General features: G+C 41.3%; 1 protein-coding gene across 4 annotated transcripts in view; it reads left to right on the top strand.

Annotated features, from left to right (window-relative positions):
- qkia (QKI, KH domain containing, RNA binding a) overlaps nucleotides 1–17,703 on the top strand; it is an 82,779-nt gene extending 65,076 nt beyond the window's left edge. For 2 of the 4 annotated variants that reach the window (XM_040136652.1, XM_040136648.1), the window contains exons 5-8: nucleotides 5,733–5,820; nucleotides 7,263–7,703; nucleotides 9,756–9,830; nucleotides 11,089–17,703. In XM_040136652.1, coding sequence (XP_039992586.1) covers nucleotides 5,733–5,820; nucleotides 7,263–7,703; nucleotides 9,756–9,830; nucleotides 11,089–11,105 — 621 coding nt within the window. In that variant the 3' untranslated portion in view covers nucleotides 11,106–17,703. The remainder of the gene's footprint in view (nucleotides 1–5,732; nucleotides 5,821–7,262; nucleotides 7,704–9,755; nucleotides 9,831–11,088) is intronic. The other 2 variants (XM_040136649.1, XM_040136651.1) reach the window with 2 other exon arrangements.
- The last annotated feature ends 5,974 nt before the right edge of the window (nucleotides 17,704–23,677 follow it).

Below are 23,677 nucleotides of genomic sequence, written 5' to 3'. Positions count from 1 at the left end.
CCGCCACTACCAGTTCCATCCCTCTACATCAAGTCATCTACTCCTCCTTCCCTGAGGCTTCCAATACCACCACCTCCACTCCACTCTGCTAAATTTTTTCCCCTCCCCTCTCATTCTCAGGTCTACACATTCTGCCTCTCCCTGTATCCCAGGAGGCAGGCCAGGCAGGCTGTGTTTACTGCTGAGGTAATTGGAGTAGTTTGGAGAGAGCCTGACCCTGGCCCTGCGAAAGCCTAAGATATGTGTTTGGTTGTGTGTGTGTGTGTGTGTGTGTGTGTGTGTACACACGCGTGTGCATTCACCAGTTTGTGATGACTGACAGTGAGGCCAGGGAAGGAAAGCATGCCTTAGCCAGTGTCAGCCCACTAGGGAACAGACAAATTGGATTTCACTACACTGTCTGTCTTTTCTTGTCTATATTCTCCACCTATCCCTTTCTTCTTCCTGAATATCTCACCATCTCACCATCTCTCCACCAACTCAGTCATTCACACTTTCTTTTGTACTTGTTCTGCAGTGCCATTTCTCCTCCTGGTACTCTTTTGTTTCACCTCTCTTTCTATCTCTCTCACTGCTCAGCATTTCATCCTTTAGAGCTCAGCTGTTAGCTGAGCTGAGCTGCATAGACGGTGACTCTTGCCAGATATGAGCAAAAACACCCCCTCAGTTGCAGCCATAGACATGAGCAAATTCATCTGACCTAATCCAGGTGCCTGTTGTGAGGCGAGATGGATAGGAAAACGGCCAGGAATTGGGGTGTCAGGGGGAGACTGAAGGTACAGTTATAAACACTCTGACAGCCACTCATCTGTTTCTTATTGTCATCCACACACACAGTATATATGTAGCATTGAACATAAGCTCAATTGTCTGTAACAATTGCCATTGGCTACAGTTTGTAATCATCAGCATATAGACACAAGCTTTGATCAGGCAAGAGGCACAAAAGAGTAAGGCATGACAGTGATTTAGCATGCATCTAGTGACCTCATCTCAGGGTTGTCAGGTAGGCAGTGGGACACGGCTCACCTACTTTAGCTCATCGCGCTCTCTTCTCCTCCCTCCTCCTCCTTTTCGCTCCTTCCCTCATCCTTCTGTCTTGCTCCTCCCTGATAGCTTTTACCGCTCTACTGATTTCACAAATAGGCCTCATTGATTGAATCTGATTCTTGTGGATAGAGCAGCTTTATTGAGTGCCTTTTTTGCTGATGGACAGGAGTGTGCGGGTGTGTGCATTTGTTTCGCACATGCATGTGTGCATTTTAGGGATGATAAAGAAAAACTTCCTTTCCTCATCCCTCTCTTACTCTGTAATCCAGCAGCTATTCCTCTCCTGGGGATTCCAGCAGCCAGATCATTACAGACACGCACATGCAGCATGCTCACACACACATTGTCCTAGAAATGGCAGGGTCTGAGCGAATGTTTTATTATGGGTGGTGCATGCTGACTGAGGAGTCTGTTAATTGTGGCGACACCTTGAGCAAGGCAACATTAAAGTGTTAACTGCTCTCTCTGGTGCTGTTCATCAAACATTCATCTAAGCTGTGCTTCTGCAGTAGGAAGCTGGCCCGGAAACCCCGGGCTACCCGATTTAAAGCAAGACTGCGTAACTTTTGCTGAGCAGCGGCAAAAGTGGCCTCTGCAGCCACAAGTGGTAATTACAGGACGCTGGCGCATGAAATTCTGTTGATCTCCGAGTCTGAGCAATTAAGGGTCCTGGAAGCAGCGTACCCCTAGAATATGGCAGCTCATGTACAGAAAACAAAGCTTATCAGTCACTCAGGGAATAAACATAAAATCATCATCGCAGTAAAAACCAGCGATCACACTGTCCACTCATGTCAAGTCAGCATTCGGCTCATCTAATTGACCGAAAGCATCTGAACCCACAGCAGCTGTGTGCTAAAATGTAGTAGCTAGGAGGTAGTCTCTTCGCCTCTGCCATTATATCCGCACTGCGAAAACCAAGCTAATGTCATCTTATACCTAGCTGAAGACCCATAGTTGGTGGTGTGTGTCATAGTGCCCTAAAGCATTACACACGTCTCACACGAGATTGTACCCACTCAACCTAAGTTACATAGTGCATGAACAGGTTTTCAGGGTGCAGAGTTGGAATGAAAGAGGCGCCATTCTCCGTATTACAAGTCAGTGTACCATCAAAATTGTTATGAAGCTGTTATTTTAAGGTAAAATAGCTGCATAATGTTGCTTTAAGTCAATCCAAACTCGATCTCACCAGTGTCAACAGAATTATCGTTTGGTTTCTCCTGATCTCAGAGCTCCTGTGTGCAGCCATTTTGGATCTGCCATTTTATTTGTTGTGTAGCTCAAACCAGGATGCTGACATTGCCAACTCTTCCCAAACATCCGCAGAGTACTGCACAGAACAAAAACAGAAAAAGGAGGGAAATGTTGCAGTAGGGAATTTGTATTTTGATGGGGAAAAATGAGCTTGTTTCAGATGTAAATTAGAAATGATCTGTCGGGGTTTGGGGGCTTTAGCTAACAAACTGTGTTATTGAGAAGATGGAGCTATATCAGCAGCACTCCACTGGGGATACACACATTTCACTCACAGCAGTGCGCACCTCATCCTAGCAGCAGCATCTGTGCTCTTCTCCTCTCGCTGCCCTCTATTTTGTGTCTTGCTGCTCTCAACAGGCAGTGTGCCACCTATGCAGAGTTGGATGGATGGTGGCACCCTCTTCCCCTGTGCCCATTTAACCCCCACAACCCTGCAGATCCATCATCATACAGCACACACAAACATACACATGCAGGGATAACACTTATATAGCAAACTGCTACCAAGACCTTTGTATTCCCCCTCATACATACAGTCTTATCTTGTGAGAAAGCAGTCCACTTCTAACAGCCCAAAAGTGTATTGATCTTTTTTATAAATTTTTAAAGGTTAGTTTTGTCACAAACTATTTAAGTATAGATTAAAAAGTAAGTAAAAACACAACGAGGATTTGTGGTTCTCCATTTTGCAAATTGCTCATAATGACTACCTGCACTTGATTTGAGAGGAAAGACTAAGGAGTCGTGTAAATGATTGTTGGGAGACAGCAGCCCTGTGTGTTGGGGAAACCTTGTGGCAAGTAAGGTTTCTTTAGAATGGATAGTGTTTATATAACTCTCCATACAGTGAAAATAAAAAGCAAAAACAAATGTTTGATTTGTTGTCGTCACGATAAACTTGTTAAGCTTCGAAAGCATAATGCATTCAACCCCCCACCCCCATGATTTGCATCTGCTGAAGTAATATTCTCTTTTTGTGTGGTCTTTTTCTCTTTCCTTCCCTCATTTCCCAACTTTGTCTAGCAAGTCGGCTTGGCCAACTTCCAGAGAACTACTGACACAGTTTTTGGACACACACACACACGATCTCACACACACACACACACACACACACACACACACACACACACACACACACACACACACACACAGAAGGAATAAAAAAATGGCTGTTTGGATTTGTGGGAGTCATTTGTACATTTTAGCAGACTTGTTGGTTGTTTGTTTTTTTTTATGTATTTTTTTTTTTTTTTTTAAGTTTTTTTTTTTTTTTTTTTAATTGTACAAGGTTGTAGAGGTCATGGCCTGATTAATTTGTGATGTAGTAAACTAATGAGGAACACCAAAAAGGAAGAAGCAAAGATAATGAGAAATTGCACTCAGTACTGTTTACTTTGCACACTTTTAGGTGTGATAGGCAGCTATTTCAGGGCCTGTTCATTCATTTATATAAGTGTTTAGATAGAGGTTGCAGCATCTAATTAGTAGTGATTTTGGCTCTCCAGTGAGGAGGGTTTGCTTGCCCATGTTAGCCATTGACCTAGACCATGTTCAATTAGCCTAGTATGGTTATCGTCAGCGCTGCACGTCAAGTGGTCTTCTCTTCACCTCCAAGGCTGATGGTGAGGGAACAAACTAGGGCTCGGCATCTATTTAGGAGGAACATGGGTATGTGGTTCTGTGTATACTTTTAGAATATAATAATAATATTATATATAATATAACTACTTAATGTGTTAATTAGGATAATTGTATCATAAATTTTCGTTTGGATATCAAATAGTAGGTTCACGGTTGTATATCACCATGTTTTTGAGCTACACAATGAATTATGAAGCCATTTGTTCAGTACCTTCTTTTTGGTATTAGGCCACATTAAAATTGTGAATTTCTTCAGCTCTGTGATACATATCATCAAATTTTGATAAGCAGAAAAATGTGAATCGTGTGTGTTGGATCACTAGTTTTTTGTATTACTAGCTTTTTGTCTGTCTTTGCAGGGAAATATGTAGCTTGTAAAAATGTTGGTGTATTTTTGTGCTTTAAGAGTTCCCTATTAAAGAAAGGAGAGACAGGACACTTTGGACGTAGTGAAGGAGAGAGAGAATTTCCTTGCTTCGTTAATTGGCACCTCTGTGGTACACTAAACATTGCACAGGCGTGCGAGCACACAGCTGAATACTGTGACTGCTCTGAGGCCACTGCTTTATATTTAGTCAAGGGAGACCAGCCTCTGTCACTTTTTCTCTTGCTTAACGTAGCTCTTTCTCCTCTTCTCTCTGTGGCTGAGTTGAAGAGGAGTCTCAGGGGAGGGCTTAACTCTGAGCCCTCGTTCTTTTTTCCTTTCTTTCTCTCTCTTCTTCCATGTCTTTCTCGCCTTATCGTTCTCTGAATGGAGCGGCAGACTGCTGTTGAACTGTGATTTAGTCCAGGAGACAGACTCTACACAGAGATAGAATAGAGAAACGGCGGAGGTTCAGTGTCTGCTTTCCTGCTTTTAGTACTGCCACCACTAACAGGCTGGTTTGCCTTACTGTGTGTGCGCAGGTTATGCGTTTACATGCAGATGCAGAGTGCATGTGCTTAAGCCTTCGTATTTGTGAGTTAAAATAGTGAGTGAACAAGCATCGCATCTGTACCGTTAGAAAAAAGTATGAAATAGGTCACTTCAGGTGAATCTGAGGTCAGCAAGGCTTTACATGCCTGTCTTTGCACCGTTCAGTTTGGAGATGAATTCACATAAGGCCCTGCTTAAATTAAGATGTACAACCTGGATAATCACAGGGGCTTCTGTGTTGTCATGGTTATTGAGTGTTCGGTAGCTGCAAGGGAATTGGAGTTTTTTTTTTTTTTTGGTTTTTTTTTTTGGGTGTGTGTGTGGGGGGGGTGTTAGTGTGAGGAGGGGTACTATCTTAATTGCTTTCTGTGAATAATTTCAGTCCCCTAATTTGACGATAATGAAAGTGGCTGCTGCTTTTGTATTTATTTATCCAAACATTAATTGACAGGACTGACATTAGCCAGGGCAGTTATTGCACATTTGATTGCGCACTAGGGAGCAAAGAAAATTGCAGTAATTATCATCCTGATATGGATTATGAATATGCATTCCCACACTTAATGTCTCTGTCAGCATTTTAGTAACAACAAGGCACTCTGCCATGACAACAACACTTTAGCTTATCTCCATTTCTGTTTCCCTAAACCTAATCCAACTGGTGCTTGTGGAGAACAGATGAAATGGTCGTATCCAAATGATTTAGCTGCACCACTGTAGCTTTTTACCAACACGGTCATGTAGTCAAGGTGAAATGGTTGTAATGTGGATTGTTTCAATTGGCCTGTAAAGGGGGCCCAGCCTGTGTGGAAATGGTGTGTGGCGTTTTATTGCGGATAGATATTAAAATTTCTGTTTTTCACAGGCGGAGGGAGAAGACAATTTGAAGAAGATGCAGCTGATGGAGCTAGCGATTCTCAATGGGACATACAGAGACAACAACATCAAAACACGTAAGTGAGATCCCATGAACACTCACACACACATCCACACTTAACATAATCCATCTAATTTGCACCATACACAAGTCATCTTTTAACTGCATAGACCACACATACTTAGTTATATCACAAAAAAAACATAACATTCTTTTTTGTATTTCTCATTAACTAATACTGTTTACCCTCATCAAATTAATGTGTAGTCAGATCTCCTGTGTACATACCATCACAGTATCTCTGACCACTACCAGACCTCTCTTTCTCTCGCTCAAGCTCTCCAAACAATTCATGTTTACCTACCCAGCCATGAGTAGGACAGCTTCCATTACATTCTTCTGCGCATTACTTTCCTCCACAACCATCTCTCCATCCATCCTTCCCCCTGCAATCCAGATGCAATCGCTCTGTATCACTTGCTCTTGGCGGACTCCTTCAGCACTTAAACCTTCAGCACATTGCTGTATTCCACCTGCTCAACTCTGCATGTTAGTGACTAGTTCACACATCTGCAGTGTTTTCTCCTTAACTACAAAGTGTCATTTCTAAATGCATAATCACATCTGGAATTTGGATGTAGGAAAGTACCAGCATTTTTGTATTTAGACAAAATAAATCCAGATCTTGCGCAGTTACTCTGAATTCACGGTTACAATGTTAATTATTATTCAAATTTCATCAGAAACTCATCAGATTTAAGAAATCAAACTCCAAGTGATCAATTTCATTGTTTGATTTTCCTTCTTTAATAACTGCTCAAATAGCCACGATGAACTAGCCCACCACCTAGCATAGTGCTTGAATTAATTCACCTGCCTTTGGGGAAGCAGCCTGTAGCACGTGCTGATGCAGAACCACTTGAAAAGTAATTTTTGTGTTTTCATTTGTACATGATCCAACCTAAATGGACTGCTGACTTTGTAGAGGATCCATTTCCTTTATATCACTATAAACTTAAGTGTAACATGCTCCCACAAAAGTCGTACAAGTCTTTTGTGAAACCTGCTCCTTTGTGTCCTCCTCTCTATATCGTCAGCTGCTCCATTTCTGTTGGTGATGGTGGTGTTTACCTCCCCTATGCCATTTCCACTAGATGAATGTGTCGCTGCCGTGGTGATTGGTATGCTTTGAATGCTTTGGGATGACAGCAGCATTTTGTGCTTGTGTGTTGGTGTGAGGGGTTATTTATATTTTGTTTTGCTATGTTGACTTGTTCTTCGCAACAGATTTTGTGGCTTTTGTGGTTCACCATCATGATCATTGCATGGACTAATTTTCCCTTTTGTCCCCCCCCCCCCCCCCGCCTCTCTCCCTACCACTTCCTGTTCCCCCTTCTTTTCCTCCTTTGTTTTCACCCTTTACTGGTCATTTGTGATTATGATCAACCACACTACACTTTATCTCTTGTTCTCTTTCTTTCTTCCTACTCCTGTCCTTCACTCTCTTGCTTATGGCAGCCACCCTTGCGTTCTCTCTTGCAGCGGCAGCAGCAGCCGCTCAGGGCCCCCGTCTCATAGCGGCCCCCACAGGTCAGGTGTTGCCTCCCCCGGCACTCCGGCCCCCTACACCAGCTGGGGCCCCCATCATGAACCTCATCCGGCCCACTCAGATGGCTGCCATGCTGCCCAATGGCACCCCCACCCTGGTGCCTCCCACACCGGATGGCGGGCTTATCTACACCACCCCTTACGAGTACCCTTACGCCCTGGCACCCACCTCCCTGCTGGAGTACCCCATCGAACACAGTGGGGTTCTAGGTAAGAGAGCCTGGGGAAGCATGGGTGCAGCAGGTACAGCGGCCAACTTTAGCCAGCCTGGACAGGAGGGCAGCTTGTTTTACCCCGGAGCTGGGGTGCTGGACGCGGCTTCCATGAGCCACAGTCAGGACTTGTTGAAAGGTAAATATGTCGTGTCCACCTGAGGATCAAAACAAACAGACAAACTCACAGGGTGGATGTGCTGGTGAAGCTCTTGGTAATGGGATGACCAGCTGCAGTATGTGGCTCATATGGACACTATATTAAAATGGCAAAAGGGGACAAACTTACCTTGTGAGGACTAGACTCTTGGAGAGTTTGCTTTATAATTTAGACTGAGGTTGCTTTACTGTTTTAGTTACTCTCTCGCCACACAGTTATGCTCTCAGGTTGACATTGCCTCTTTTCTGCAAGAGGCAATGTCAGGAGTACAGGAGGACTTGGCTCAGTGTGAAATGAGGCACGCTGACAGAAACATGCTCACATACACGCAGCCTGCTCTCTAACCCTTTCATGCTCTGGCCTGGAGGCATATTCAGTCTGGCGGCAGATCCCCCTGGATTTCTGCAGCTTTTGAAATCATTTCTCTTTGCTGTTCTCCACAGGCAGGCCCTGATGCCTGTAGATAGTCCCCCTCTCACTCCCGCTGGGGATGTTCATTAAATTCCTCCAGTCGTCCACTTTTTTCGTCTCCTGCCCCTCTCTCCATTGTCTTAGCTTCACCCCTCTTGAACTTTAGCTCCGTGCTAGTACCTGACATTCCTCTTAGTTTTTGTGTTAGGAGTACAGTTCAGTATCAGGGTATATATATATTATTCATTCTCAATGATGCTTTAAGCTCAACACATCTGCTACCAAAGAGACAACTGAACATCTAGGGATAAAATAGTGTGATATGAACACCATATGTTGTACTGAGGCTTTAGTTAACAAAAGCGAAGCTTTTTCCCATGTTAAGAACACAGACATCTTTGTCAGTTTCTTTCCAGCTTTAATTTGACAGAGTACTCCTCTAATGTTGTCCGTAGCATCATCTGGCAGCAGCAGACACAAGTGGGATTTCAGCTGACCTGTGTATTTGAGGTGCCTCTGGGAGTCATGTGTAGAACAGACAGGGGCAGCTGACTGGCTTTTCTCTCTTTAACTTGCAGGGTTACACCAGCTTAGTGCATTTTATTTACTCACACTATCGATTGGTGCCTTTAGCAACACAAGGCTCTGTGGAACGCACTCACTCTTATACTCACACACATACTGGTGTACTTGGCTCGACTGCCTGCGCTACTGTATCTAGCCGCCATTGGCTTCTCACAGAATAAGGAAATGTCAGGCCATCTGCTGCTTAACAGTAGTGTAGGTGGCTGCACAGTCATCAGCCAAAACTCGCTCGTAACTCGTAACAATGCCAGAACAAAATCCTTGTTGAATTTTATAACTTATTTCACATATCAACTTTTTCCTCTGAGAGGGCTTGACCCCCCCCCCCCTTAATTCCTCTGCAAATCACATGTATATAATACTTGAACATACAGTGATATACCAAGAGTTTGTTTGTGTCTTTTATAAGAGGTAGTGTCAGGCACTGCAGCAGGGAGAAATCAGTTGACAAATATAGGAGGTAAATGACAGCGTCTGCTGCCAGTGAGAAGAATGACCTGGAGTGAAATGGTGAAAGAAGGAAAGAGAAAATGAAAGAGAGAGGGAGAGACAGGTGGTGTCTGGCACTATTCAATTACCATCAGAGCTGTATTGGATTTCCCCACCTTTCAAAATAAAGAGACAAATTTCTCTCAGTCCCTGTCTGGATCCCACAGGAAGAATCACATTATTTTTTCCAGACAGCCCAGGAGCCTGTACCCTTTACCTGCCCCCTTTTCAGAAAATCCTCTATATAACTCTGAGCACTGTGGAATTTTATTACTTAAGTTATGCATTTTTAAATACCAAGAAAAACTCCAAAAAGGTGTATTATTTTTTTCTACAGCATTTTTCTACACATAAAAAAGATATGTGTGGTGTGTATATGTACTATAATCTGTATTATGTTGCTATTCTGTGTATTGTTGTATTATCCAAGCATTATAATGATAATGGTAAAAAATGTGAATGTTATTACTGTAAAAGATGACTGTTTTTTTTTTCCCCCTCCTCAAAGTGAATGGTTTCTAACCTTGTGGACCTGTTACAATCTAGGTGCAATGGCTACTAAAGTGAGACGACATGACACGCGGGTCCATCCTTACCAAAGGATTGTGACCGCTGACAGAGGTCAGTTTAGTCTCTAAGCTACACTCTGCTATTGACTGATGCATTTCAATGATTATTATGCCTATTATGCCTTGATGCCTTAGTTGGGAATTTATATATTGTCTGTATCGTATTTTTAAAAAATTTGTTTTCCTTTCCCCCCCACCACCTTTCCTACCCCATACATCCACATACCAGCTAAATGGTTGATTGTGGTATGCACATTTTGTTTACATTTAGTACTTAACATATACAATGTATGTAGACTGTGTATGTATATGTCAAAGCTCAGGCAAAAGTGATCTTAACAGCTTTTGGTTTATGGAGCTGTGAAGCCAGGACAGGTAGTACTTTGCAGGCAGTGTTGAAGGTGTATAATGACATTCCTCTGATGTGAGATTAGAGCCTAAAATGGGGCAGGCTTGTTCCCATACATGATTTATCTCCTTGGCTCATAAGGAGCAAAGAAAAAGGAGAAGCATTTCTATACTGTATCTGAGAGACTTAGTAGGCAGAAGAAAAGTAGCCATGCTGCTACCCAGGCACCATTTCACCTTGAAATTTATTTTTGATTTTATTTTTCTATGGAAAACAGACACGCACAGACATAAGCTGAGGTAGCTTGCATTCTCTCCAGTGTATTGCAAATATATTGAAATAAAGCTAAAAGACATTTTTAATATTTCAGTTGTACATGAGGTACTGTCATTTTATATTTGAGCATTTTATATCAAATGTATTTATGGGTCTTGTGTATATTTATATTATATAAAAATATACTGCTAAATAAAGAGAAAGAATCGGAAAACATCGATTCATCTATTCATTGCACATTTAACACTAGTCACAGTTATCCCTCACATAACATCAGATATTGTAAGTCTCCTTACCACTAATCACACTGTTTGTAACTTGCACTCCAACTTGAAATACACTAAAACACTAGATTCTTGTTTTTTGTTACTTTGTTTGTCTGTTCGACCTCTCTTTGCTTCTGTTTTTTGGTCTTGGGGGCAATGTGCGCTTAAATTAAACCGCCAAACAACATGATTCAGGGTGGGGGCTTAGTAGTTAGGATCATGATGTTACAACGTCATGATTATAATGAGATTAGCTGGATTCATCTCATATTGGCTGGGGGGTTAGAAGCAGGGGGCAACATTAGAGATTGCGTTCATTTTATTGTTAAAATGATGTCATTCCAGTCTCTTCTTGCTGACACTAATATCCTTTCTATCTTTTTTTTCTGTTTGTTTTGTTTTTGTTTCTAACCACCTAGCCGCCACCGGCAACTAACACATGACCTTCTGACCTCTGAACTCTTCACCCAATGACGAGCCGCCCCAAGCCTGCCTGCTGATCAGTTAACTGGTAATTGCCTTTTGCTAGCCTCTCGGACGCAAGTGAGAGAGAGAGAGGCGCCTGCCCGTACAGTTACCCTAACACGTTCTGACATAAATAGAAACCAACGCAGAATCTTCACAGAAACACAACAAAACCCAACAAAGTTGTGTAATATTCATTTTTTTCCCTCTGTTCATTGAGTTTAATTCCCATTCTTTCTCTTTCTTTTTCTTCATGAATCATATACTGGGTGGATGTGTTTGTGGTATTACTCATAAATCTGCACTGAATTATATAGCAATAAAGACCCCACCCCACCCTGCCCACCCACTATCCTTTAATTGCTCTGATTTGGTGACCTCACTTTAATGAATCAAACTTCAATATCTATTTGACGCAGACCATTTGGTTTCAGAGTAATGACATATTCGCCCTCAAATGTGCATCCCGCCCTCCAAAAAAAACAAAAACCAAAAAAAAAAACATGAGAGCCCCTACCTGCTTCCACCCTGTTACACCACCCATCTATTGGGAGAGAAAAAGAAATAGAAGGAAAGAGAACATACACTCACATTAACTTGTTTAATTTCTGTCATTTTTCACATGTAGTGCAGTTGTTGAGCTCTAAGATGTAATTATGAGCTGACACATTCTGGGTGTGCCCCTCCAAACAGCTTTCTGTCTGTTTTTAAAAAGCATGGCTGAAATGATTGCAAAAGGAGCTTTTTATGATTTATGTGTTTTTTCTTCTGTCTTGGGTTTTTTTGTTTTGTTTTTGTTTTGTTTTTTTTTTCAAATTTTGCTTTACTTTTGAGTCATTTTCTCCACTTGATTTTGGTTTCTCTGTTGTTCATATTTGACTAATTAGCTTTGCTTAAACTGACTAGCCATTATAATGCAGGTGGTTATCTCTGGAAAACAAAACGCAATCTGATGTTTGAAGCAGGCTGCAGAAACTAAGAAATGATGAAGGCTAAGTTGGGAAGGTCAAAATTGGGCTGATGGGTCTGTGTGTGCGTTTTGTTTTTGTTGTTGTTTTTTTTTTTTTAATTAATACTACAATGAAAGTAGGGTGTGCTGAGGCTTCGGGGACATTGGAGCAGTGCTTATTAGCTACTGACCATTGCTACGCCCCCATCCACACTACATCCATTTTACAGTGCCTGATGTATTTAGAAAAATATCTCAATGAGTTAGCTGAGCTGTGATCAAAAAGACAAAAAAAAAGTATTAAGTGTGCATATTTAGCCAAAGGGTTTTCCAATGACTTATATATCTGCAATTATGCATCTGTCTCACAGAGGGCTCTCTTCGTGATTTTAGAGTTTGGGGTGTGAATTTGTGGTGCCTGCCTTCAGTTGGAACAGATAGCTGGTCAGTTAGATGATTTTTGACCCATTAATGCTCTATTTTTTCTGAGGAGGTGGACGCAGGCAATAAACACTAAATCAACATGCTACTCCATTACAGCACATTGCTAGGGGGAAGGGCACTTAGAAGTTCGGTACAAAAAAAAAGCTTTTGTCATCATACCTGGCTTCTATATTGAGTTGTTTCATCAGCCACAATGCCAAACGGGTGCTTACTTGTTTTATTTTTATCTTTTTTGCATCTCAACATTTGGCCGATTATTTTGTTAAGTATGTTATTTTTTTTTTTATTTTTTTTTTGACCCCAGTTAAACATTTTCCATCATTTGGGACGTTAGGTAGGTATAATCTGAGCCTTCCTATAATTTAGCAAAACAATTTTGAGTTTGAATTATTTTAGTGATGAAGCATTTGTTTTCAACACATGCCAAACCATCCAATAGCGCATCCACAATGTGTCACACCTCCCTGTGATCGTAGTGTAGCTCCTGAGCCCCACAATCTTTTGTTTTAACTCTCTCAAGAAAAAATAGGATGTGAAAGCCATGCCTGCCTGTTCAAATTGCTTTATACATACGTCTTATATATATATATATAAATATATATATAAATATATAAAAATGTAGATATCTGTCATTGCATATACAAATACAGAAGAGAACAAAAAATAGATAATTTTACAGGGTGCTGGAGAAGAGAAAAAAATTGAAAAATCTATTTTTGGCAATTTTAGCTTTTGATACTTTACTTGCAGTTACAAAATATGAAAAAAATAAAATAAAAAAAGTTTAAAACAGTATATGGGGAAAACAGAAAACCTGAGTAGGTGAGGGGAAAAAAGTGCTGTTACCTTGGATTAGAATTAGAAAGGAAGACGAAGACCAAAACAGTCACAACCCTCCGAAAGTTAGCGAGGATCAGAGCGGGACAAACACCCAGAGAGTTTTAAAAGGATCAAATTAAAGTGCCTTATCAACAGTGGTTTCTGTTTTCTGAGTATTCCAGTTGTGTTCAATAATATCCAGCACCCACCAAGTGGCGCAGAGAGGAATGGCTAGTGTTACATGCTCTGAATAGTTGAGCAGGGTAGCTCCCACCATATCGTGGTGTTACCGAAGTTATTCTATGCAAAAAGAATAGCAGTCGTTTTGACCAGCTAAAATATGTGCCATGGTTTTGTCTTCCTGAAATTTCTTTTATCTTTTTCCTTTACTTGATGACCCTTTACTCTGCTGTATGAGCAGGTTTTTGTTCTCTTTTTATTTAGATTTTAATGATAAGATGAAATATTGTCTTGATTTTTTTGGTGACTGTGACTACCTTCCTAGAACAAATTGAACTGCCAATAGCGATGCAGCAGTCTGCCAGAACATGTCTTGATCATTAGCTGAGAAAAATACACAACATTCAAGGGAATGGATACAAAAGTGGGGGTTGCCCCTGTTGGCATTACCTCTGTTTGTTTCAACAGCTGAAAAAACTGAAAGCATCCAGTCCATGTCTCTCGATGTCAGTTTAACAACAAACTATTAACACAATCATGAGATTTATAATGGACGAATTAAATGCTGGTTAATGAAACAAAGTCTATTTCACAGCCAAATAGTTTTCAGTTATTGAAACAACTGACAGTTTATTGCTGGAAGGTGAAATAAACTCATAATATTAAATTGAGGAATTGTTGGATCCCAATATTACCCTTGGCAGTTTGTTTTTCTATTCATAGCTCTTTCATCATGCTGTTACACCGAAAGGTCAATGAATTTTTCTTTTTCAGTGTTATTATTTTAAATTGAAATGCAATATTAAAGTGGAGCAAGAGATGGCTATTCAGCATTTGACAGTATTAAGAAAATTCCCTCTGCAATGTTACAACTTGCTGTGTCATTGTAAAGGCTGGATAAGTCCATCAGGTGAAAGGTTAAATCTAAACCTACCGTATTCTCTCTGGCCTGCCTACTACATGTATGATAATGTAATTAACAGCCATTGTTACAGGTTTATAATGTATTTTTCTAATCTCATTTTATATGTATATTAATCATGTTTCTGAGTGCTTTTTTTTTTTTTTTTAATGAAACCCACTGCTACTTCCCCCCCCTCCTAAACGGCCCTCTCTTCCTCCCCCCCTTCTCTTTTACATCTTGAAAACTGTCTCTTGTGGGGAGTGTTGCCTTTTTCCTGTTATATTTTTTTTTGTTTTCTTGCCAATTCCCAGCTTGTTTAACTCATTAGCTACTTTATTAGTTTTCTTGTCATAAGTATTTTTACATGCTTGCATTTAGTTTTCATGGTGTATGCTGTTATTTTTCTTATTAACCTCTTGGCATTTATTTTAATAAAACATTCTTAGTAAGAATTTTACTAACTTGCTGATATTTTGTCTTGTGTTTTTAACCAGTTTCATGAATGTATTACCTTGGTCTGGTTCACGGACTAACACGATTAAAACTGGTGTCTGGCCACCACTTACACTGACTGATGACATGCACACTACATAAACACACACACACACTAGTCGTCTGTGCACATACGCTCTAAATACAATCAGTCCACACACATCACATGCACACACAACCTAACTGGAAAGTGCACGAGTTGATAGGCGTCCCTCACTCTAGCTCACCCGCACTCTCACCTCTGTGCTGGAGAAATCTGCTGACACTCTTCATACTTGCCCTCCCCGCTCAGTTCCAACACCGCTGCTGTGTCTCGTCGTCTCTGTTAGAGACAACTCTCTTGTTAGTTGTCCTGTCCTTCTGTGTCACTTTACTCGTGAGACAACAGGAAGTGTCGCAGTGTTGGGGGGGGGGAACCTCATGTCACTTGAGGTCACTGGTTAACTTCTGGGTCAGCTGTCCCCTTTTAAACAAAGCAAGCTCTGATTAAAAGGGTGATTTGTCTGTACACATCAACAAACTCCGATAGAGTCAACAAAACCTAATCCCTGAAGATAAAACTCCATTTTCCACAGAGCTGCTCTTTCTCTAACCATTAGTTAGTGCAGGACTAGTCATAATCTGTGCAAAAATACTGCATATTAGTCATCTCAAAAGGATTAATTTTACTGTGAATATGTAGAGCAGAACATCTCATCACCACACATTATAGATGTAGTGAGTTATTTACAGCAGATACCCGGGGCAAAATTTATAGATGACACTAAGTGTGATCGTCTAAAGCTGTCCCCTGTCTTTTTTTTTTTTTTTTTTCCCCCCGTTGCTTCCATGGCTTGTTATGCCTGGATAGCAGCATTACAGTTATCACCAGCTGTTGTCTGTTTGGTGAACACTTCTCCCCATTCAGCTTATTGATATAACAGCTAATACTGGGCCATTTGGGAGCATTCATAATGCTTAGACACACACCACTACCACCATGCTACATGAAGTACTTTGGGATCAAAACAACCTTACTATTCCTTCCAGTGCAAAATGCTGATATGGCTTTCAGCTAGCTAGTATTTATTGTCTTTTGGGGAGAGGTTTTTTTTTGTTTTTTTTTTCTTTTCTTTTCCTTTTTCCGTCTGAAACACTGCCAGTGTGTGTTGTTCATTTTACTACTGTGTCGGTGCACTCATCCCTGGGTTCATTCAGCGCTCTCTTCTCTATTCAGCTTTCCTCCTCCTCCCACTAATTCAAGGTATTGACACTGACACACAAGCAAAAGATTAACTTCATTAATCCTGATTATTACTTTAACCCACTGAGTGATGCCTTCAGATTTTTTCTCCCCCTTTTCAAAATCTGCACAACAAAAACAACTTTAACTGTTCTGATTCTCTTCATGTCTCAGTAAGGAAAGAACAAGGATTAAAAGTGTCTATTAACATTTCTTTCCACTCTGAAATTAACATTTTGTGTCTTTGATCTGAAAAACGGGTGTTTAGGGCTATAACACCTGCTTGTGCACCAGCTAGTAGAGACAGAGATTGGATTACTGGCCACCAGCCCAAATTGTTTTTTTCTCCTTTGTAAATTTGGTGTTGTTAGCTATAAGATTTTTTTATGTATCAAAGTAGGATTGGCCTTTAATGTTCTTGATTGGCTTCTCTGTGCCATAATGAGCAACTTGAGCTAAAATCCGTCCATCAGCAGCCTTGCCTTTTCTATGTCGGAGACGTTTTCAGTGGCTCGCCTCGAAAAATCCGAGCTGATGAAAAAAGACATTATGGGCAACATATTTTCCAGAGCACAACGTGTTACAAACACTGCCTAAAATATTGCATCTGTCAGTTTAAAAAGTGCCTTATTTTTCCTGAGATTGGAAAATTATATATTTTTGTACTTTCTCATTCAAGTGCCAATTATCTGTCTCCCTTTATCTCAGCAAAAGCTTTTTTGTTGAGCACAAAAAATTAAATGCCCGCCTTTTTTTTTTTTTTTCCCAGCACAATGTACATACACTTTGGAACATAAATTGGGAAAGGATGACCAAAGTGGGGAATTTGGTCACATGTGTTTCCCTCCATTAACCTTTGGCTTAATGGGTCCTGTTTTGGATTTGATCCACTGAGAACTTTTTTTTTTTTTTTTTTCCTGATTGGACCACAGTATGCAGTAAATGGCTGTTTGCATACTGCTGCCACCTCTGGCCGAGTTCTCAGTGCATTTCCAAATCTGTCACAGGGCATTCAGTGTATTTATCTACTAACTACCGTTTCACCTCTCAATCTTTTACTTTTCTTCTGTTCTGTTTAACAAACATTCCTCCAACGAGTTAAACGGCAGGTTAACCAATCAGAATTGGTCTCAGCAATGTAGCACTCAGGTGGTTAAAGGGCAAATGCTACCAAAATACAGAATGAGAAAAATTTAGCCCCACTGGATTTTTGTGTTTGTTTTTTTTTTCCTTTTTTTTTTGACTGTGATGAATATGCATTAGAAACTATAATACATTTTTTCCTAAAATTATACTAGTATGATATATACTGTAAGTTCCTCATCCGTATAGTGGTGCACTAAAATCTGTGAGATTTTATTTTCTTTTTTCGTGGATTTGTAAGTTTTTATGTGAAGTAGTCTTTATTTTGTTTTGTGTTTCCTTGTTTTTATAGAGGATTAGACTGAGAATTTTGAATAGGGTGTAAAATATGTAATGCCAGTTTTTGTTGCTCACACCAAAAAAATAAAAAGGAAAACAAATGTCATGTGTGCAATAAAGAACCATATTTACAAGCATCCCTCTGACTGCTCTACCTGGACTGGTCCTTTGCTTCTTCGCTCTGCTTCTTTACCGGTGACATCATTTCTTTGGATTTGCTGTGACTTTTGGAACGTTTCGAGGTAGGTGTGCTGCATTTGCAGGGAATAAAATGTGAAAGTTAAACACGGGCAAAATAGCTCTCAAAGCGAGATCAAGCCCTCTCTTGGATTTTAGTGTGATGTTGGTAACATTTTGGAAACGCCGACCTTCAGTGAGGGTCATATAGTGAAAGCTCTCCTTCTGGAGAGGGTATTTAGTGGCCAAAAAACATTTCTGGCTGAAGTCACTTTTGTGTTTAAACTGGATTTTATCATCTGGGCCGAGGAACAACTGGCACATACGGAAAATCCTCGGTATTTCAGTCTCCAGTCTCATCCAGTCAATTGCTCTGCACCTCCTGCGATCATGCATGAGAGATGACATTAAGCAGTGTGGCATGAGGTTAAAAGTCTGACACTACTTAGAGACAGATTTATTTTAATAAAGGCTGACGATAGACATGGATGTGTCAGCATGTCATTGCTGCACACAGTGAACTCATCACAGAGGTCAGCCACTCACTAACGGCTGCATGTCATACCGAATGAGCCGCAGAGCGTGTTTACATGCGCCATAATGGGTGTATAAGTAAAAAAAGCTCGTTATACACAGTGAGTTTTTCCAACATTGATATTATAACATTTAAAAATCAGTGTTTCATGTCTCGATCAGCATACGGGAATGAATGATTCACAGACTGATGTTCTCCGTTCAAGCCTACTGTATTGTTTGGGGTCTCGGAGACCCCGGGCTCGTTTCAACTTCTCACAAAAAATATTTAACATTGTTTTAACGCCTCGATGTCATGACTTTTCCTAATTTTATGACAATTGCCAGGAAACATGATTTTGCACATGACAGGAAAAAGACACATAACCTCCGTCTTGGGTCCCAGAGACCTCAGCTATAAAACACGATTCAGTTTTTTCCCAAAAGAATGTATTTCTACATCTATAAGAGTTTGATAATTAGTGAAAGTGTCTGTGAAAAAAAATGGATCTATTTGTTCCTGCATAGCCAATATAACTTATAAAACAAGAAACATTTCCTCATTTGGTGGAATAGCAATGCGTAATGGTCATTTCTGTGTTTTCTCACATTCATTAAATGTGCAAGCTCAGTTTGAGGCAATTTTCAGTTTGAGGTCACCAATTTTTACACGTTTGGTTTTATTAAGGTAAGTAAAGGATTTTTTAAAACGTATTTAAAGGATACTGATATTGCAATTATTATTTTCACACATTGAGCAGTGGGGTCTGTGGGACCTCAACCGATGAGGAAAAAAACAAGGGTTAAAAAACACCTATCTTACATCCATAGTTTTCATCAAAGTAGTGGATTAGTGCCCAAATAGTATCCTGTCAATTTAGACAGCAGCTTCTGACAATTAGAAATGCTAGGCCTAATGTGTATACCTACATGGTGATGGTGTTTCTATGCTGCTGTCAGCTTATGGCAAGCACAGGTAGAAAATTAAATTCATCCAAACAAGCGGAGTCCCTCGGTTTTTTCTTCTCCTATTTTGTGGTGTCGGTAAAAGACAATTTGCTGGAGGCTGCCGCACCCAGACGTTTACCCTGATTATCAAACACATCATGCCAACCTCTGGGTCACTGGGGGAGTCAGGTGCTTGTACGTGTACCGGCTGATGCAACAGAAAATGGATTTCTCTGGATCACTTAAAGGTAAATGCAAACTGCTACTTCAGTGGGTAACCATCGCCTCCTTCCATGTTAAACTAATGAGTCCGTGCTGCAGGTTCTTCTCATTGACACCAGTGTGGCATATGCAGCTCCTATGGGCTTCCTGATGACTTATCACCTGTGACGAGGTGAGATGGGCCAGCTGTTGTCACACTGTGAAAGTAGAGCAGTGTGGATGTACGGTTACATCTTATTCACAATTGGATTCACACTGACGCAGTAATAAAAACAAAGGACTTAGAAGTTGACGTCTCATTACAGCTCAAACTGGCAACTCTGCAGGAAAAAATTCCGAGCGCTGGGGAAAAAAAATCTCCGTCTCTGTCGCTCTTTTTCTCTCATCCTCTTGCTGGAGGACAGAGCTGCTGCTGAATAGGACAGTGGGGAGCAACGGTTCACGAGGGGGCTGCTGGAAGTGACTTTAATGTCATGCAGGAAGCGGGGAGCGAGAAAGAGTGGAGAAGAGAAAGGGAGGAGGAGGAGGGTGCCGATGGTGGCTTTGGCCCCCAGGAAGATGCATCAAAGGAGCATTTGTCGCAGAGACCAGCTGGGAGTCTAATCAGAGGAAGAGAACTGGAGTTAGTGTGCGTGCATGTGTGTGTTTTGAAGGGGGAGAGTGGAAGGGTTGCATCAGTAGTGACAGATGAACCAGCTTCCTGCGGAATGAATATAGGGCATTCATTAGAGTGCAGCTGTTTCTCTCGCTCTCTTGCTGCCTGTGTGTAAGTGTGTGTGGGAGAGTGAGTTGTTTTAGAGTGCACAGTTGTTGCAGGTTTCAAGCTCACGCTGATGAATGCAACTCTATAGTTCTTTGGGCACCTGTGCCGAGTGACACAGTCTAGCAGCTGGATTCTGTGGGATCGTGAGTGTGTGTGTGTGTGTGTGTGTGTCTGTGTGTCTTTGAAAGAATGAGAGACTGAGAGGGAAATTTAATTTATTTTGTAGCAGGAGAGTATTTCTCCTTCAAGAATTATAATGGAGTCATTTCTGACTTTTTCTGAAATTCATCACTTTGTATTGTAAAGCACATGTGATTATGTCTTCCAAAGAGTATCTATCTTCCTAAGAAAAGCTCTTTTTCCTGCTTCTTTTTGTCAGCGGAAAATAATATGTCAGGGTAGGTAGTGGATGTGTCATGTGTTCCCCTGGTTCAAAGGTCCTCGTGCCAAGGTGATTCTCTTATTTCAACTTGAAACATTTTTATTGGGATTAGCCCATGGCCGTGTTTAATCAGACAGGTCAGATGACATTTCCCTTGTCTGTGCTCATCCACGCTGATGCACAAATGTCACTATAAGAAGTATTATTGTCGACCCACCACACATGTCACTCCAGCTTGGACAAAATGATGAATCCTCCTTGCGGGTCTAGCAGGCTGTCCCGCTGCTTTTACACTGTTTTTGTGTTGAGTGTTTTAGACAGGTGTGAATCCTGCAGGCCTGCTGTGTCACCTAATGCTGATGGAGAATGTCTAACAGGTGAGCCTGTGATTGTGTGTGTGTGTGTGTGTGTGTGTGTGTGTGTGTGTGTGTGAGTGTATGTGATGTCTTCTGTCACGACTGTCGCTTTCTGTCCCCATTGCCTACATGCCTAGAGGTTTCGAATCCAAAACACTCCCCTCTCACCAAGCAAATTATGCCCCATCTGGAGCTTTTTACAACCGGCAATCACCACAGCTGAAACTTTATTCACAGGAGGCAACTTTCTCAATGCCATGTGTCGGCACTGAGACAGCACATGGACGGCAACTAAAGAGTTGCAATATATCCACTTTTATGAGCTGGTAAGTTACGCTGTATGTACAGTCACTTTGCTATGCTCTCAGTTGATTCTGGCTCCAGAGTAACAATAATTACTGTAATTGCCCTTTTTGAGAGAAAATCAAGACGTGCTGCTCTGTAGGTTAAAAAAAAACCGACTGTATTATACTTCATGGCCCCCAATTACAAGGCAACATCATAGTCATGCCCCATTCCCCATATACAGTGCAGAAATTGGTAGTAGAACTACTACCACCAATACAACAGGTTGGTAGGCTGCTCTTAAGTCTTATATTTGGACTAATGTTTTAAATTGTAAATGGACTGCACTTATATAGCGTTTTTCTAGTCTTGTTGACCACTCAAAGCGCTTTTCTATACATACTGCGCTTTCTACACATACACACACACACACACTTGATGATACGTCGGGGGTAATTTGGGGTTCAGTATTGTCCCCGAGGACACCTCGACACTGGACTGGACCAGATCGGCCAGGGATCGAACCACTGACCTTCCGCTTAGAGGACAACCTGCGCCTCCTCCTGAGCCACAGCCACCAAGATGTTTTCTTGTATTTAATACTCAGCTAATTCCGACTGCATCTCTCTTTCTTAGACCCACACAGCCTTCAGCCGGTAGACTTTATTCACAGCAGACATTTTGGCAGCTGTCAGCTCCAAAAGCACAGGTGTGGCTAATAACACTTAGTGATCACGTTGTTTTATTGTAGCGTCCCAGTGAGCCAGGCCCGTGAGTCTGCATGTAGAGGAGAGCCCTGCAACTGGAGCACCTAAACTGAATGCAGCATTAATATTACTAGTTACACCTGCGCTTTTCCTGCTGTGACATGTCTAAATCCCCGCTGTGAAGAAGGCCTGTGACCTGGGTTAAATTTCTAAGCCAAAACTACTAGAGATGGCATTAGAGTAGGTTTTGTTTTGTTTTGTTTTTTTACTGAATAGGCATTCACTGTCACTGCAACTCATACTTAAAATGTTATAAAATGTCATTGAAAGCTGGTTTGTGCTGTGAAATCAAACCTTGCTCTAGTGTGCCTTTGTTAATCTGCACTGTATGTTCTCTCCCCTTTCCCCTATTGTTGTCGCTGAAACAGAACGGCTTTCATGATTTGAAAATAGACTTCAATGATGTGAAGGTGAACATCAGGAAAGGTGGTCACCCCAAAGCAGACACGCCCGCGCCCGCACACACACACAAAGTTCGAACTTTGCTTTCCTTTTACGGAAGCTTGAAGGGGGTTGACCTTCCTCTGACCTGACTCCCCTGTGATTTGAACCCAGGACATGGCGGCCTTCTTAACATTATGTCCTCACACTTATTCATAAACACAAAGCCACAAAAGGATAATGAAAATCCTCCCATCCTCTTCTTCTGTGTGATTCAGACTGAGAATCTTTAGCTAGTTGCAAGAATGATTCACTTATCTGGGAAGTGTCTATGTGTGTGTACACATACTGTGTGTGTGTGTGTGTGTATTCTTATGCATAGCATATGCAGGTGTGTTTGTATCAGGGTTCACTTTGAAACAACACAATTCTAACAGTGTGTGTCTGTGTGTTTGTGTGTGTGTGTGTGTGTGTGTGTGTGTGTGTGTGTGTGTGTGTGTGTGTGTGTGTGTGTGTGTGTGTGTGTGCTCACCCTGGGAAATGAAAACACTGGCTCAATTTAATACACCTGTGTCTAGCTGCACCCTGGACCAGTATTCAATCACACACACACCTCAATCTGACTCCAGTAGAGTACAGTTCTCCAACACCACAGACCCTAGAGCACCGCCTGGGCTATACAGATACATTCAGCCGATTCAAATCTGGAAGGTGCCCCCCCCCCCAAAAAAAGTCTTCATTTTTTCACTTCAAAATCAGAAAATAAAAAAGCTGCAACATGAAGATGGAATTATAACTTCTCATAAGATTTTGATCAGTTTCACTTTTCTTCATGTGCATGATTACAGCTACGATATTTAATAAAACACAGAGTATCTATAATGTATACAAACATACAGTGGAAACAGCAGGTGTAAATTATTCTGGGCTTATTTGTTTTCAGATTTGCACTTTCATGTTTGTGTTGTATGTCTGCTGTTAAGGATGTGCCTCCATTCTGGGTATGTTTCCCTCAGGCTGAGCTCCCAGCATGCCATTCAGGTCCCAGTGCGCTGCTCTGTGCCAGGTGGCCTCACACTGAGCGGTAAGGCGGTAATGAACTTCCTGCCATACAATTTCCACACATACACACACGCACACACTCACATAATCTCATCCACATCCCGAAGGCTCGAAGAGATGTCACATTAGCATGGCGCTATCTTTTCTTGAGAGTGTGTGTCGGTGTGTGTGTGTGTGTGTGTGTGTGTGTGTGTGTGTGTGTGTGTGTGTGTGTGCGAGTGCGAGTTCAGAGAGACAAATGACTGCATTGTCCCT

The sequence above is a fragment of the Xiphias gladius genome, chromosome 10, assembly GCF_016859285.1.
Source record: "Xiphias gladius isolate SHS-SW01 ecotype Sanya breed wild chromosome 10, ASM1685928v1, whole genome shotgun sequence".
NCBI lineage: Eukaryota > Metazoa > Chordata > Actinopteri > Istiophoriformes > Xiphiidae > Xiphias > Xiphias gladius.
Note: the sequence above shows the minus strand (reverse complement) of the source record. Positions and strands in the feature narration are given on the sequence as shown.